Genomic DNA, 15,437 nt, shown 5'->3' on the forward strand with positions numbered 1-15,437 from the left:
GTCTTATGATTTAGTGATTTTCCTGTCTCATATGTCCCAAGGACAAATCTTCCACTTCCACTTCCTTGTAAGATATCCAAAATGTTTTGTGACGTAAATGGTTCTTGTATTTTAACTGGAATGCTTCCAGATGTCTCAGGTACATTTATGCTATATTCTGCTATTCCACCCTCAGGTTTCACATTATTTACACTTGTATCTTCACAGCACACATCAAATTCATCTATGTAGTTCTCACTTATAGTACTACCAGCTGGTGTATTTGTCAAAGTTTCAGCTGATGAAGATTGCACCTAAATTTAAAAAAAAATGTAAAAATAAATATGTAACTTTTATTGTTTACATACAAAAAATGTTTAATGCTTCTTAGTTATACATGAAAAGGAAAAACCATTTGGATAATTCTGATAATTTTTACTTTAATTCATGATTCAATAGAGAAGGAAATCACATAACTTATCTTACATGGTCCCTTCTTTTCATCATTATTGTTGTTTTTTATCACCATGTTAGGCTTATCTGTTTATTTTTAGCCTTCACAACTCTTTGGATGCACATTTTATAAATACCCATGCAGTTTAGTAACATTAAAATAAATATGTGAACACTAGTTCAAAATGTAAAATGTATTCATTTCAAGCTCATCAGGTCACCTTCAGAGCATCATGCCCTGCAGGTTAAAAATGGTATTAAACAAAAAGGATGGACAAGATGAAGGGAAGAATAAGCTGTAACTACATTCCCAGGTGTTCTGGGTTGAAACGTAAAACCTGACATATTTCTTTCCCCCATGCACTCGTATTGCATAATCGAGGTTATAAAATTTAAGTCAAAAAAGAAAGTCACACATAACATTTCTTGTAAATTTAACATGAAATGGAAGAAGAGAAAAGTATATGCATACATTGTAAAGACTCAAAATTGGAAACCTTGGTGTTGAGCAGTTAATGGAGTAGTTCACCAAGTTGGTTCTCAATTTTGATGAGGGAAATATGAGACATTAAATTACATACCTCTGTAGGACTAGCAAGTAAGAAACAATAAACTGAAGTGTAGAAATATATGACAGTTAGGCTACATACCTCTTTAGGCGTATCAAGTAAGTACCCTGTAGATGATAGTTTTACTGGTTCTCTGTATTCTTCAAGTTTTTTCATAAAAATTGCTCTTCTGCCGATTTTTGGAATAAGTTCTCTGAGATGATCTACAGTGAGCATGCACAATGCACCTATGTCTATTTCATGCTCTGAAAACAAATATAGCAAAATTTTGGAAGAATAAGTAAGAAAGTTTAATTTAGAAAATCCAGGGCTGTGTCAGAATACAGCATTTCTGTCTCTTTCTTGTTACAACAGAAGCCATCTTTTTCTTCAAATGTATGGTGGTTTGTTTGTTTTTATAAGCACTGGTTATTCCTATTTCATTAATCTTGATGAAAAGGTGAAGGGATGAAGTGGCATGAATGAGGTTCAGCATGAGGCCATTCTTTATGTAACCTAAGTGGCCTTTGCCATTGTTAAAGGTTCTGAATACAAGTTTGTAACCTTAACCACTAACACAAAATTGTTTTGAAAATGAATGGTAAGTGAGGTTATAAAACAGACACAAGAGTTGACAACAGTGATTTTAATTTATGGTTATTTATGATATTTATGATGTGGTTTCTGTGACGGTGGTAAGGGTGCTATTAGATAGGGATCCAATATTTCTGCAAACAGAATTCAGTACTTTAGTATTATACGTACTACCTGGTTAGGTTAGGTTAAGAGTATTAGCTAGTTTCAGGATCGACAAAATCATGTTTGCGAGGGGAATATAATTTAACATAGGCAAATGAGGTAGTCGGTATAATACTCAAGTACCCAGAATTCTATTATGCACATGATACTAGAAATGAACAATTATCAAAAACAGGAATCACAACGAGTTATTTAATTCCTTCTTTTACATCACTTTTGGCTAATCTCAATAGAAACGATGAATTGTTATTTGATTAAATTGATGCACAGACACTCCCAAAGGAACACTGCCTTCACCAGGACTGGAATATGGAACCCTCAGTTGGCTACCATGGCATCAATTATTTAATGGAACTGATGTTTTAAGTGCATGAAGTAAATTGAAAGTAGAATGACACAAAAATGTCGTTTAAGCCCATTTTGTGCTCAGATAACTTAATCAGCATTTGAACTAAATTTAAAATGCAATCTAGAACAACTGGGCAATGCACCTACACTGGGAATCAAACCTGGGGTAAAAATTTACTATCCTTCGGACACCTCTAATATTTTCGTTTCGTCAATTTTTGACATTCGTACTTACGTATCTGCTTCGCGGAACATTCCTGAAGGTGTATCAATGTTGTTTTGATGAAATTTGAACTATGTTTCCTAACCTAACAGAACTAACCTAACCACGCGCCAATGGTTCGCAATTATTTCCAATTTCTAGATCCTGATACTAACACGACACCAAATTTTAACTATGTTTCCTAACCTAACAGAACTAACCTATCCACGCACCAATGGTTCATGGGGCTAGCTATTCTCCGTTGGAGAATTAATTTTCAACGAACAACATGAATTTCAGCTATGAAACATTCCCACATCACACAAAACACCTTCCCGATGTTCGACAATGCTACAGGAACTTATTACGGTAAGTAGTTTCTTATGTAAAAATAAATAAATGTGTCCGAAGGATAGTAAACAAGTACCAAAAAATTACCTTACGCAAACAAGCACGCTTGCCATGGACAATGTATTTTCCGTTAACAAGCGACTGTAAATATCGTAGACCAATGGGAATTAATGTAGAAATAATTCGGAAGCTTAGTAGCATGCATTTAGGGACTTTATGTTAATGCTAAGAGAACCAAACCTGACCTGCCTAACAACCACGAAAGCATCTATTGAACAAATCTTAAGTACTTGCTAAAACTCTGCAGTATGTGTTAACAGACGTAAATGAAAGTCGAACCATGCGAAAATTGCATTCTTAGTATCATGAAATCTGAATAAAACAAAATGAACTTGGGCGGGAAAGGTTCCTGGCCCGAGAATCAAAGCCATGTTGTCCGCATGCTAGTAAAGATGCTACGCAGACTGAGCTACCACGCCTATGTAAACGCAAAACACACTTGCGCCACATGTAATGCATTATATTCTCTATACTGTATGATTAGATAGTACATACTTGATTAATTAGTAGAGATTAAAATACGAGAGACAAAACCGACACCGATGTGGCAGACTCGAAAATATGCATTTCAACTCGTACGCCTGTACGCAAATTAATATTTATGTTTTTCACATATTATGATTTCTATTTAAAACTGTTCCACTTACCAGAAAATGTAGGAATTAGACCTTCAAAGCCCCACAACTTCAAAGAATCGATACTTCGTTTCCGAGATCCGCCATGTTTTTCTTGTCACACTTGCCAGTACGAGAATCACGTTCTTTTTGTTCAACGAACAAAATACCTGTTTCAAAATACAAACAGAACGTCAAACAACAAAATGGCTGTTTCAATGGACAAAAATAACTTCAAACAAGTATGATTGTTAAGAGAACTAAACCAAATGGTTTATGTAAACAGTCACTCTGTTGGTGTAACTAAACTTTGTTTCACCGTGAGAAATTTTGTGGAACCAAATATATTTTGTATCTGCAACTAATCCGTTCTTTCAGTGTGTGGGAGGCTGTATGAGAGCTGCAATCTTAAACCTAGAACTGTCCTAAAACGGCTTCATTGCAACTGTACCAGATTAGAGCTACATGCCACTTCTTCCTGCCTGCATGTGTGATTCGCTATCCGACCACTAGTGCTGCGTACAGGCACCAGTGAAGCTTTTTTCAGGATGCCCCTCATATATGAACCTTCAGAAGCTGTAATTAACCGAGTGTTCCTGTTTTAGTGTGTGGTTAGCTAGATCAGGTACCTATAAAATGCCATTCTATAAATTCCTTGCATTAAATTTCTAATACCTACATACCTTTTTCGTCAGCAATAATGGTATAACTGCATGTTGTCAGCTTCACAGTACATACTTCACTTGGAAATACTGTACTGAATCAGAAATCCCATTGATAATGTAAGGAAATATGACACTTTCTCTTGTACAATTCAATTGTTTCACTTATATGCAAGAGTTAAGTTGTTTGCTTTACAGAGAAGAGAGAAGTAGCTTGATGCATCGAAAAATGAGTCTGCACTGGTTCTTGCAAGCAGAGGGTTAGAAACCTCAGTGGAAATATCAGCACATAATACCGAGAATGGATAAGGAAACTGATAAATTACAAATTGTATTTTTTAATCAGTAACTCTTCACTCTTACGTTATTTAGTCATAACTTTAAAAATAATCAAGTATTATTTTATTTTAAACTTACTGCATATGATTAAATTCCATAATCATTCTCTAGTTTGTGAATTGTAATAATTTTTTTAATTCACTATTTTGCTGTTTGAATTCAAATCATAGAGAACAGAGAATTAAGTCAATTTCATAGAAGATAATATTGGTACTTAACAAATCCATACCTGGATCTGTATGAGTTTATTATTTCCATTTGCAAAAACATCGATTTAGTTTTGTTTCTAATTGTCAGAGAAAAATGTAAATTTTGTCCTTGAAAACCTGGAAAAGTCAGGGAATTTCATTTCTACTTGATTTTAGCCACCCTGATGAAGCTTGACAGTCAAGAGTAATATTTTAAAATGTTCAATTTGCAACAAAGGTTTTGGGATTGAAAGACGTCTTAATTCGGATATGTGCATTCATGCTAAAGAGAAACCTTTTAATTGTTCAGTTTGTAACAGTTGTTTTGGTTGGAAAGATAAATTTAATTGAGGATGTTTCCCCTCAAGGAGAAACTGAATTTCTGACAAGATTTTCCTGTAAAGATAACTTCAGAGTACATATGGGGAGACACAAATGAAACAGTAATCTATTAATCCTTTAATCTGAATCAAATATTTTCTCTGCAAACATAAAGTTATTATGCACATGAGGAGTTTACACACCAAACAGAATTCATTAAGGAAGTATTGCATGCTGGAAATATTGATTTGTGTCGAATTTTTAGAAATCATACCGTCAGTGTTTCTAAATGGATTTCTAAATAGAATTCTAAATAGAAATCTCTTGACTCTGCGCATCTCACATGCTTTAGGATCTGGACATCTGTATTATCAGAATCAATTGTCTGTACATCAGAAGGAACGTCTCTATTTCCAGCAGGGATCTCATCTGTGCTTTCAAACATGCCACCAGTCGTTGAAAGACAATACCGATACTTGATTTTTAACAGAGCAAACCATTTTTTATGTCTATTCCTTATCCAATATACAAGACAGAGAAGAAGGCAGTCATAGCAGGCTCTTTCACCTGTACATTGTGAGCATTATGGATAAGGATTTTATTGGCCTGAGCTGTGCACATTGTACACATGATCATATTTCTGCAGATTCCATAATACAACATGTTAAAATGAAATTCGAAATCCACTGATGTAGCTCGTAAAAAGATGTTTCTCTCACTTAAGAAAATTAACATTGTAAGATTTAAATTGAACTTTAAATTGATGAATTTAATTTTCATCTTTTGACTTTTTCCCAGATGTGCCTCTAAATATCAACAATATCAGCATTCCTACAGAACTTTTTTCACAAGCAATGCCAGAACCATGGTTGCTGCTTCATAGTGACCACCACACACACTTTCCATTCGCATCAATTTGTGCACGAGCAGTGACATCCCCAGGATTTTCGAAAGGGAGGAGTTACATATACTTTCTTTTGGTAGCCCTCATTTTGTCATATTTTCCTACTTTTAACATTCTTTTTTAAAGACATACTCGGAGAAAGGGAGTGTTATAACCACCCCCCTTTGTCATGTCACTGTGGACGAGTTTCACCACTGGGCTACGAACAATTGGCTGGGCCACCTCTCAGTGTGTCTGCAGATGAAGAGATCTGCAACTTTCCTTGCACTCTGTGCACCACAATGTAAGCTAATGTCAATGTGCTTTTTGATCAATGGCATGTTTGTTCACTGCATAACAAGGAACAAACATTGATGATTAGCATGCACATAACAATGGCAGGCTTTATCCTTAACACTGAGTAAATTGAAAATGATTAAAGGCATTGTTAAATGGATTTCACCATTTGCCAGAAAATTTCACATGATTTTGATCTGTCACTTTTCGCGTATTCCAATTTGAAGAAGTTAAGTTGAATTCAAGATATTGGATTAGGTTTGTAACATACCTCTGGGATGAAGCCTTTGGTCTTCCAGTTACTTCATATGGTTCCATTCATGTAAGAAATTATATGGGTGATTCCACACTTATGAATCACACTGATAGTTAATCAGAATGAATATATTGTTTTATGCATGTTGAAGAATTCCATAAGTTATAACAAGTAATATATTTAAAAATAAATTTCATTCTTGAGAAATCACCATATAATTTCACTGGTTCATATGAACTGGCAGAACCTTAAAATTATATGTTCTGTTTTATATTTTGCACTCTGTATGCAATATCCTGTCCTTTTATAATAAAACAATATATATAACTGTGGTATTTATTTTATTGTGAATACTCCAAAAAATTGATGTTGAAACATAGTTATGAGTATTCATCGCAATGAAGAACCTTTTAAATCCCAACATTAAAGTTCCATATATTATTTGCATATTAGGTTTCACATTAAAGATAATACTTTTAATTGTTTAATTTTGAAGATAGAATTTAACCATGAAGATATTTGATATACATGTGAGACTTCATAGCAATGGAAATTCAAATTGAAAAAATGTGACCTGCACACAAGAAAAAAGGACAACATAATACAAAAAATATCAATTTTATCTTTTTTTGGCTTTCATTTGTAGTTTCTCTAAAGAAGTTTCAACGAAATAAATGAATACTTTACTTGAGCCTCAGATTTACTGAATATCATAATTAGAACAGAGTTGAGACTATTTCCAATAATCTTCCCTTTGATTGTGATGGTACTGCAATTATACACATTCAGAATATTTATACATGTACTTACTGAAATATATGTTTTCTGCAGCAACTATACCAATTCAGGGTGGCCAATTATGCATGAATTCTATGTAATAAATTGCAACTATTATAAAACCAAATGAATTCATACATTTACAAATGCCCCGAGGTAAGTTTTTCAAAGTTCAGCTTTTATTTTTATCTAGGAAGGAAAGAAAGGAAAGCTGCATCGAAAATATAACAGAATTTTCTCTCAATACATTTACGTTGTATATGCCCTTTGCAGAACAACTTATCTGACAGACAGATTATTGGAAGATATCATGAAGTTGATTTTGTAAATTTGAGTTTGAAATTCTTATACAATTAACAATTTTCGTAGAATAGCATATTCCGTAACATTTATGACAACACCATTAAGCCTTGTTTCCATGATAACCAAAAATCATATATGCTGACCTAGGCAAAATTTATTTTATTTTAAATCATAAACTAAACGTTACTTACACCCCTCCCGCCACACACATATACATACATACATACATATATATACAACACACACACACACACACACACACATACATACATATATACCAACAGTAAAAATCATATAAATTGTCTCTCAAATGTGCACGTTCCTTTCCTCCAAACAATTGTTAATGCACTTAAGAGAAAACCTTTTAGCAGCAGTACTTCTCTCCTTGGTAATTTAAAATGCTTTACAGAAAACAAATTGCAAGCAATAAATTGTCAGATCCAAATTCTTGCAAAATGAAAACAATATTGATTTAATATGGCGAAGAAATTTCATGGAGCGCCATATTATTCTCTTTTACAATTTTTTTCATTTAGATCGTTTGGCATCCAGGGTTAACTCCTGCCGACCCCTAGGTACAGCTCTGAACTTGACAAGACTGCAACAAAAGCAGACATTGCGAGCGAAGCGAGGAAGAAAATTTTACAAAATGTATTTATATTTGTATAAAATTTGAAATCAAGGGTGCAATTGCAGCTCTGTTCGCAACCCCCCGCAGGTCCTCTTGGTGGTCTGGAAGAAATAATGCAAGAGAGACGTGAAAACTAATTCCATCTTGAGTATCCTTTTGTCCTGCTACTCTTAGATTCTGCTACTCTTGCTTTCCTTTACTTCCATGTTTGCCCCCTAAAATTGATTTCCATTCTAGGTTGGGGGGGGGGGCTGTGGTTACACCACTGCACCCCCTTCCCCCGTAGTTGCTTTGAACTTTCATCGGCTTGAAAATACTTAATTTGCTTTAAGAGTATAATATCGTTTAATAACGGCGATAAGATTCATCTATCCTAAGTTTCTAGGTGAAAATATAATAATATAGGATCATAGATGTCTGGAAGGGGGGCAAGGATTGCCACATTTTCCCCTTAGAAAACGAATGTCAACCAAAATGTACGTTTTCACATGTATAATTTGATTTGTCATAATAATTTACATTAATTATTATAATGAGGATGCAGGAATGCGATAATTTCAAATTCAAGAGGTGTGTTTTGAGAGGGCAACACTATTACTGGGGTAATATGCCCCACGGAAAAATACCTTGCTTGTCTCTTTGTGGAAAAAATCTGCGGACGTTCATGATTAGGGGGGCTTTTGCCTCCCCCTTCCTTGCCCCCCCCCTGTGTGCAAGCCTATGGTCCCCATGATGGAATATGTAGCGCAAAGCCAGGGCTTTAAGATCAAATTTGTTTTGTTATTGGTTTTATTAGTAATTACCTCAGTTTTCTTGTTCTGAAGTACAATTATTCATGACGGCGATTTATGATTACATTAAAGACATGAATAAACATACACAATGAACCCATTTAGGTCAGAACCCGAACTCTGAACCTTGTTCATCAAGAAATACAAATATCCATAAGGCATGAGTGTTTCATTGGAGATGTTCCTCTACTTCCGTCATTTTATCACTAATATATTTCTTTAATATACAATAATAAATCACAGCTACCTAAAAATAAATAATATTTTGCATTTTCACATGCATATGTTTCTTTACGGTTAGAGTGTGAACTGGCACCTATTTATTTAGATTGTTCTTTATTTTTTTCAATTTTTGAATTTTGAATTTAAAATTTTGGGTGTGTCAGCACTTAACGCTATTTTGCACCCGTCACATTATACAGGGGCCAGCCTCTTATCATTACAAATAACAACTCTAGCGTTGCATAACTAAAAATCTTAAAATCTTAAAATCTTCTGACTTCTGTTAAAAGCTGAGACTGTAAATGGGCACTCAGCACAAACAAGGACAAGAAACAGGACAACACACACAAAATTATACTGGCCATAGTGCCAGTCGCCAGAGTCTTCAGTCCAGGGTGTACTATGTGGAAGTGAGGTTGACTTTTGGGCGCCAAGTGGAAGGTACCCCTTACACCCCAGATTGTTCTTTATGTTTCGTGTGTAGTTAAAGATAGAAAAAATGCTTGTGGAACGATTAACGCTATAACAATTCCATCCGTGACATAGTAGTTAGCACAGTGCTGTACAATGTCTGATGTCCTGGGTTCGAATCCCGTCATGCATATGGGTGTTCTTTGTGAGTGCCCCTTCATCAATTTCATCATATCACTCATCCTCGTCGTCGCGATTAGCAAAAGATGAAAGAAAAACGACACTAAATAAGAAAATAAAAAGAGGTTATAAGAATCATTCTTATTTCCAGACGTGTCCTAGATTTTAGAGTTGTGTCTGGCCTCCGGAAGGAATTTGAAAGAAATCTCAAATGTCTTATACGTATTTTGGGCATCACGTAACTTTAAATTACATGGAGAAACAGAAAATATGAGAGGAGTCGAAGATAACGTGGTTTTTGGAGAAGTATGCTTTCATCAAAGAGTGTGCATGGTTGCTACTGGATGTTCGGAAAAACAATTACAATCCCAGCTCAGAAATTACTTCCCGATTATCTAGATTCAGAAAAGTCCGTATATATTATGTATAAAAATGCTTAGTACTTTGTGAAGTTTTATCGATACTATAAGTGTCGGTAATTTGTTCGAAGTAACAAGTTTCATTCCAGAAATTACATAAGCAGTCCTTATTGGAGAAATAAGGCACACAAATCTGTTTTTTCCCAGTGTATAGTAGTTTTTTACATTTCAATAAATAAGAACTTCCAGACTTGGTTTACGAAATTATGAACTTTTTCCTTCCCGAATTCATGGATTGTTTTCTCTTCCTGGCCCCGCCTCGACGAAAAACGTTCTCTTGCATACACAAGTTGAAATCACATACGGCCGTGCTATTAATTAGCAGTTGAGGAATTTTGAACTCAACCGTTCACTTCAACATTATTTTTGAGCTGAAGATGTGTCATATTCTCGTTATATGCTAAGATGTCCAAGTAACCTATTATATTTACTGCAAATACGTTCGTGTCCAACATTTTGAGACAATTTGTCCTACTTTCCACTGAAGAGTGATCTGATAGCCCTATGTGTGATGAGAACTGTTTTTACTCAATTTCTGATATAATTTATTCCAGCATTTCCTTCAACTTCTATTACCTTGTTATAACCTCCAATGCTTACTCAATTTTTTCTTCGTGCTCGACCTTTGGGTTCAGAAATGTTTACAACACCCCAATCACCTGCATGTAAATAGCAGGCAACAACATTCTGGAAGACCATAATGTATACAACTTGTTTACTACATATTTTACGAAAATATTAGAATGTTAGCTTGATATAACTGTGGATTGTAACGAACGAAATAAAATACCTGTTTTATACTCCCACTGGAACGAGCGCAGGCCTGCTTTGAGTCACTCGGGCAGTGAAGGTCACTGATCGAAGCAGTTCGTGCTTGCTTGCTGCAAGCAGGCGCCTTATCTCTGCTCAAGGAAACACGGAAATTTTTGTTACTTTTCTTTTCGCCAGACTAATGATGAACATTTACAGGAACGTAAGGAGTAGTATCATATTCTATTGGCATTAGATTTCGTGACATTTAAAAGATATCATAACAATATGTAAATCTCTTTTTTGACCTACACTGAACTTACGTTAAAGTTTCATTGACATATGAAAGCGGAAATTTAGAGATCCTTCTTCCTTACGATTTCTAAACAACCGAAGAGTGTGGTGAACGTGAAACTACTTATTGTTCGCAACAACGATATGTATTATACAAATGGTCTCTAATCAAAAACCCTATTACATCACAGGAATTGATTTTTAAGACAATTCTACCACATATCCAACGTAACTAATATTCAGATTCATTTCAAGCATCTGTTTGGCTCATTTTATGTTGCATTTTTACCTCTTGCGATAATCGTGATGATGAAGATTATGGGTAATGATACAAATGCAATTCTACATCTAAGCCTCAACAGGTATCGAACCTGGATCCTCTGGTATGTTAAGTCCACTTTATGCACAGTAAGACTAATCGAGACTGCATCTACAGTTTAAAGTGGGATCCGAACTACTATGTGTGTCTACCGGGTATTGAATCTGGGACTCATTGATTACAAGGTGACTCCGTTACTATTGCGCCATAGGGAAGGCTAATAGAGAGAGAGAGAGTTACGGTGACTATGGTAATGAAGAATTGAAAGTAGCAGAACGACTAAGTTATTCTTTAGTCAATATTTGGATTGTTAATGAATATTATGAATGTCAGTTCAAATTGAAAAAAGATAAACTACGAAATTTCCAGAGTGCCGTTACAAATCGTTAATTTTTCTCTTTCCACACATTACTTTGCTACTAGATATTTGCATGCTAAGATGTAGAAAGTGCTACATTTTCAGTGTGTCGAATTGAGATTTATTTCTGAGTTCGAGTTTGGTGTTTTAAGTCCACTTTATGCATAGTAAGGCTAATCGGGAGTGGACCTACAGTTTAAAGTGGAATCCGAACCACTTGTGCCTCCACCGGGTATCAAACCCGGGACCCCTTGATCACAAGGCAATGACGCTACCACTGCACCATGGGGGAGGCCGAGATTTATGTCTAAGAATGGAGTAGTGCGAAAAGGATCACCTCACATGTTTGGATTATACCCCCCCCCCACACACACACACACGCACGCACACAAAAATATCGGCTGTTGTTGTTATAAGGAAATATAACATGTATGGATTGTGTCAAGAAAAATTGGAGCCTATTCACATCCCTACGGAACTTGGAAGAAAGCCCACGTAGAGATTGGGAAGTTCTGTTCCGACAACATCGGGATGTATAGTAAATTAAAAAGCAAAGTGCTACCTTGTGATTTGCACCAAGCCATGAAGGCATATAGGGGATGTGGAGTTAGGGCCCCAAGCTTTCTTCATCAGGTCGAAGGTGGGGATGATGTGATCAGAACCACGCCCCTGGCTGCCTTACCCCCTCCCCCCCTTTCCCAAAATTTCCTCCAGATACCCACTTTATACGACGCTGGGTGGGCACCAGAGCAGCTTGAACAGGTGAACAAAATCCCGATTCTCCCCCTTCGGTGATCGAACCCAGATATCTCGCATGGTAATAAAATGCCCTAACGACTGAGCTACTGCGGCACATGTAGTATAGTAATCTATGTAATTAAGGCAAGAATTGTTTTAGCGTTTCGTTCAATGCTTTTAGGCGAACCATTTTCTGACATGTAACGTATAGCTGTTGTCGGTTCTGCGACTTGGCTTCAGAACAGGCGATAATTTGATGAACAACATTCCATCTGACAAGTCCCATTACTTTCCTACATTTCCTGTGCCTGTTGGCTTTTGCATGAAAGACGAGTTGCTCTTGAGACAGACAGAATCACCCGATCACCTAATGGTGCAATGTGTGTTGCCTACCCTTCTGGCATTATTTACTGCCATTAAAGTCTTATGGGGAAGAACTTTTTTCCAGCACTGTACCTTCGAATTAAGCCACCAGATGAAGTCTGGGTGCAGGAGACTCTCGTAGGAAAGAGGCAGAACACAGGACATTGGGCAACAGTGTTTTATTTTGACATGAACAACAAGTACATAAGACTACACTGTTTAACAACCTTCAAAGTATTCACCCAGGTTACCGGTATCCACTTGTGTTTTATTATGGGATGGACAAAAAGTACACAAGACTACTCATTCATTGCCAGTGATGGGGCAGATGCTGAATACCATCCGCTGCATGTGCAGCGCTAACGTGTGCCACCTCTCGCCGAAATACTGTTAAAGATCTCTTCTTTGTTCGCAAACCATTTCCCATGCAATGGCTTCTTCACTCTGGGGATGAGATCATAATCATGTGGACTTAGATCAGGAGAATAAGGTGGGTGTGAAAGAACTTCCCATCCCCACCGCTGTAAGCTGTTGCGTTATCATGTAGGATAATGGCATTGGTGTGTGGATCACACACTGGATGGCACACAAGAAAACCTTAATAGTCATATATCAGAATGACCATAACTTTTGTGGGCGATGAATTTTGTCGAACCTTATGTTTCTGTGGTGACCCAAGATGATGCCGTTCACTTGACTGTTGCTTGAGTTTGGGTTCATATGCACGTGTCCATGTTTCATCGACTACAGTGATGCGATTTAACATGGTATGACATTCATTCTGAAACCTCACCAGATTGATGTGACATGTTTCGTAGCAAGTCCACTTCTGTACCTCTGTTAAGTGATGTGGCACCCACTTTGCACAAAAGTTTCCACATCTGTAGGTCCTTGTGTAAAATGCAACGCACTGTCGATACCGATATTCCTGCACGCAGTTGTAATTCCGCCACAGTCCAGCACCTGTCCTCAAGTAAACACTGATCAATCACCATCACCCGTACATCTTTGTCCTTGGAGACAGGATGCCCACTGCAAGGCAGACTGGCAGTTGACACTCTGCTCCGTTTGAAGGCCTCCACCCACCTCGCTGCTGTTCGATAGGGCATTGCATGCACACCCAGTGTTTCCCGTAGCTCTGTATGGCATTCCTGTTCATTTCTGCTGTGGAGAACTGCTATTTTGATGTACGAACATTGCTCCTGCTTCATGACCTCCATTTTTTAATTCTGTCACCCAGCGACTGAATTTGGGTGCATGCTTACTACCCCACCGTTGTTCACATACACCATCCGGTGGCTTCTTCCGAAAGTACATTCGATACACTTACAAACATCGTGTTGTCCCCTGTTCACGATAAAAAGAAATAGTTGCCGTAACTTATGACTAGACTTCGGATTTTAGGTTTTTAACCAATTTTACCTTTATAGGTGTGTAAGAAGTAATAATTGGATTGATTTAATGTTTTAAGTCCACTTTATGCACAGTAAGGCTAATCGGGACTGGACCTACAGTTTAAAGTGGGATCCGAACCACTATGTGCCTCCACCGCGAATCGAACCCGGGACCCCTTGATTACAAGGCGACGACGCTACCATTGCACCATCGGGGAGGCCCTAAGAAGTAATAAGTTATATCAGCGTTTTGTTAAAAAAAATGCAACAACTGATGAAGTTTTATAGTGCCTAAAAGCAACTATTTTGCTTGTTAGAACTTATTTTAGGTTTATGTGCCTAAATCAAGCCTTTTTTAAAGGTTGTAATAGTAGTGTAATTGGATTGTTTCAAAGTAATACTTTGTAGGTATCCACTTTTAGCCTCTTTTTTATCAATTGAATATCAGTTTTTGACATATTTCGACAATTTTTTTGTCGACGTTTTAGCGCTTAGCGATGTTTTAGTAAAATTTCCCATTTTTGCCCACTCATACTTGGTAGGTATATCACGATCTTACGCGATACAACTTAACCTATCTTTTTTTTCTTACGATTTTTTAATTTTTTTACGATCCTAAGTGATATAACTTAACCTATCATTTTTTTTTATTTACGATCTTTTATGCACCGAACTAACCTACAAGGGACTCTGTTTTAATATTTCAGTCGAGAACATGAAGACGATACCTGTGGAAATAGTTCTAGTGTTTGCTACTAGATGTCGCCACCGGCGATGTGGACGCAGTGTTGCCACACTATGAAGGCCTTCCCAAGGGGCAAAATTTCCCTTTTTGGACCATTTTTTCCTTTCACCTAAGCAAATGACATAATAGAATAATAATTAGTTGTGGTAGTAAATTTAGTAGATTTTTTTTTTTTAGTATGTGGCAATTTTTGTTACGAATATTTTAAAACTGTTCCGTCACCCTCTCGTTCTTCACGTCGTACGCGAAGGACTTCTCTGCATTCAGGATGACGCTGCACAGAGTATCGGCAGGCAGCGCGTCGTGGAACTCGCAGACGACCTTGATGTTGGTGCGATCGTTGACCACCACCTGCTTCCTTTTTGTGGTATTGATGACGAACATCGGCCTGCGGATTTTGAATTCGCTGGGAGTGTAGTACATGTCCACGCTTCCCTCGGTCACGCGCTTGTAAGCCGTGTAAGCTTCGTAAAGTTTTAGGT

The 15,437-nt window shown here is 36.8% G+C and overlaps 1 protein-coding gene across 1 annotated transcript; it reads right to left on the reverse strand.

The window, feature by feature from the left end:
* Positions 1–13,592: 13,592 nt before the first annotated feature.
* LOC145999243 (uncharacterized) lies at positions 13,593–14,036 on the reverse strand. Its single transcript, XM_083136177.1, has one exon. The coding sequence runs from the start codon at positions 14,034–14,036 to the stop codon at positions 13,593–13,595; it is 444 nt and encodes a 147-aa protein (XP_082992303.1).
* Between the last annotated feature and the right edge of the window lie 1,401 nt (positions 14,037–15,437).

This window comes from Lepisma saccharinum, chromosome 15, assembly GCF_977018435.1.
Source record: "Lepisma saccharinum chromosome 15, izLepSacc3.1, whole genome shotgun sequence".
NCBI lineage: Eukaryota > Metazoa > Arthropoda > Insecta > Zygentoma > Lepismatidae > Lepisma > Lepisma saccharinum.

Excerpts from the sequence above, each read along its gene's own strand:
- LOC145999243 (XM_083136177.1), bottom strand. The coding sequence starts at position 14,036 with ATGGAGGTCATGAAGCAGGAGCAATGTTCGTACATCAAAATAGCAGTT.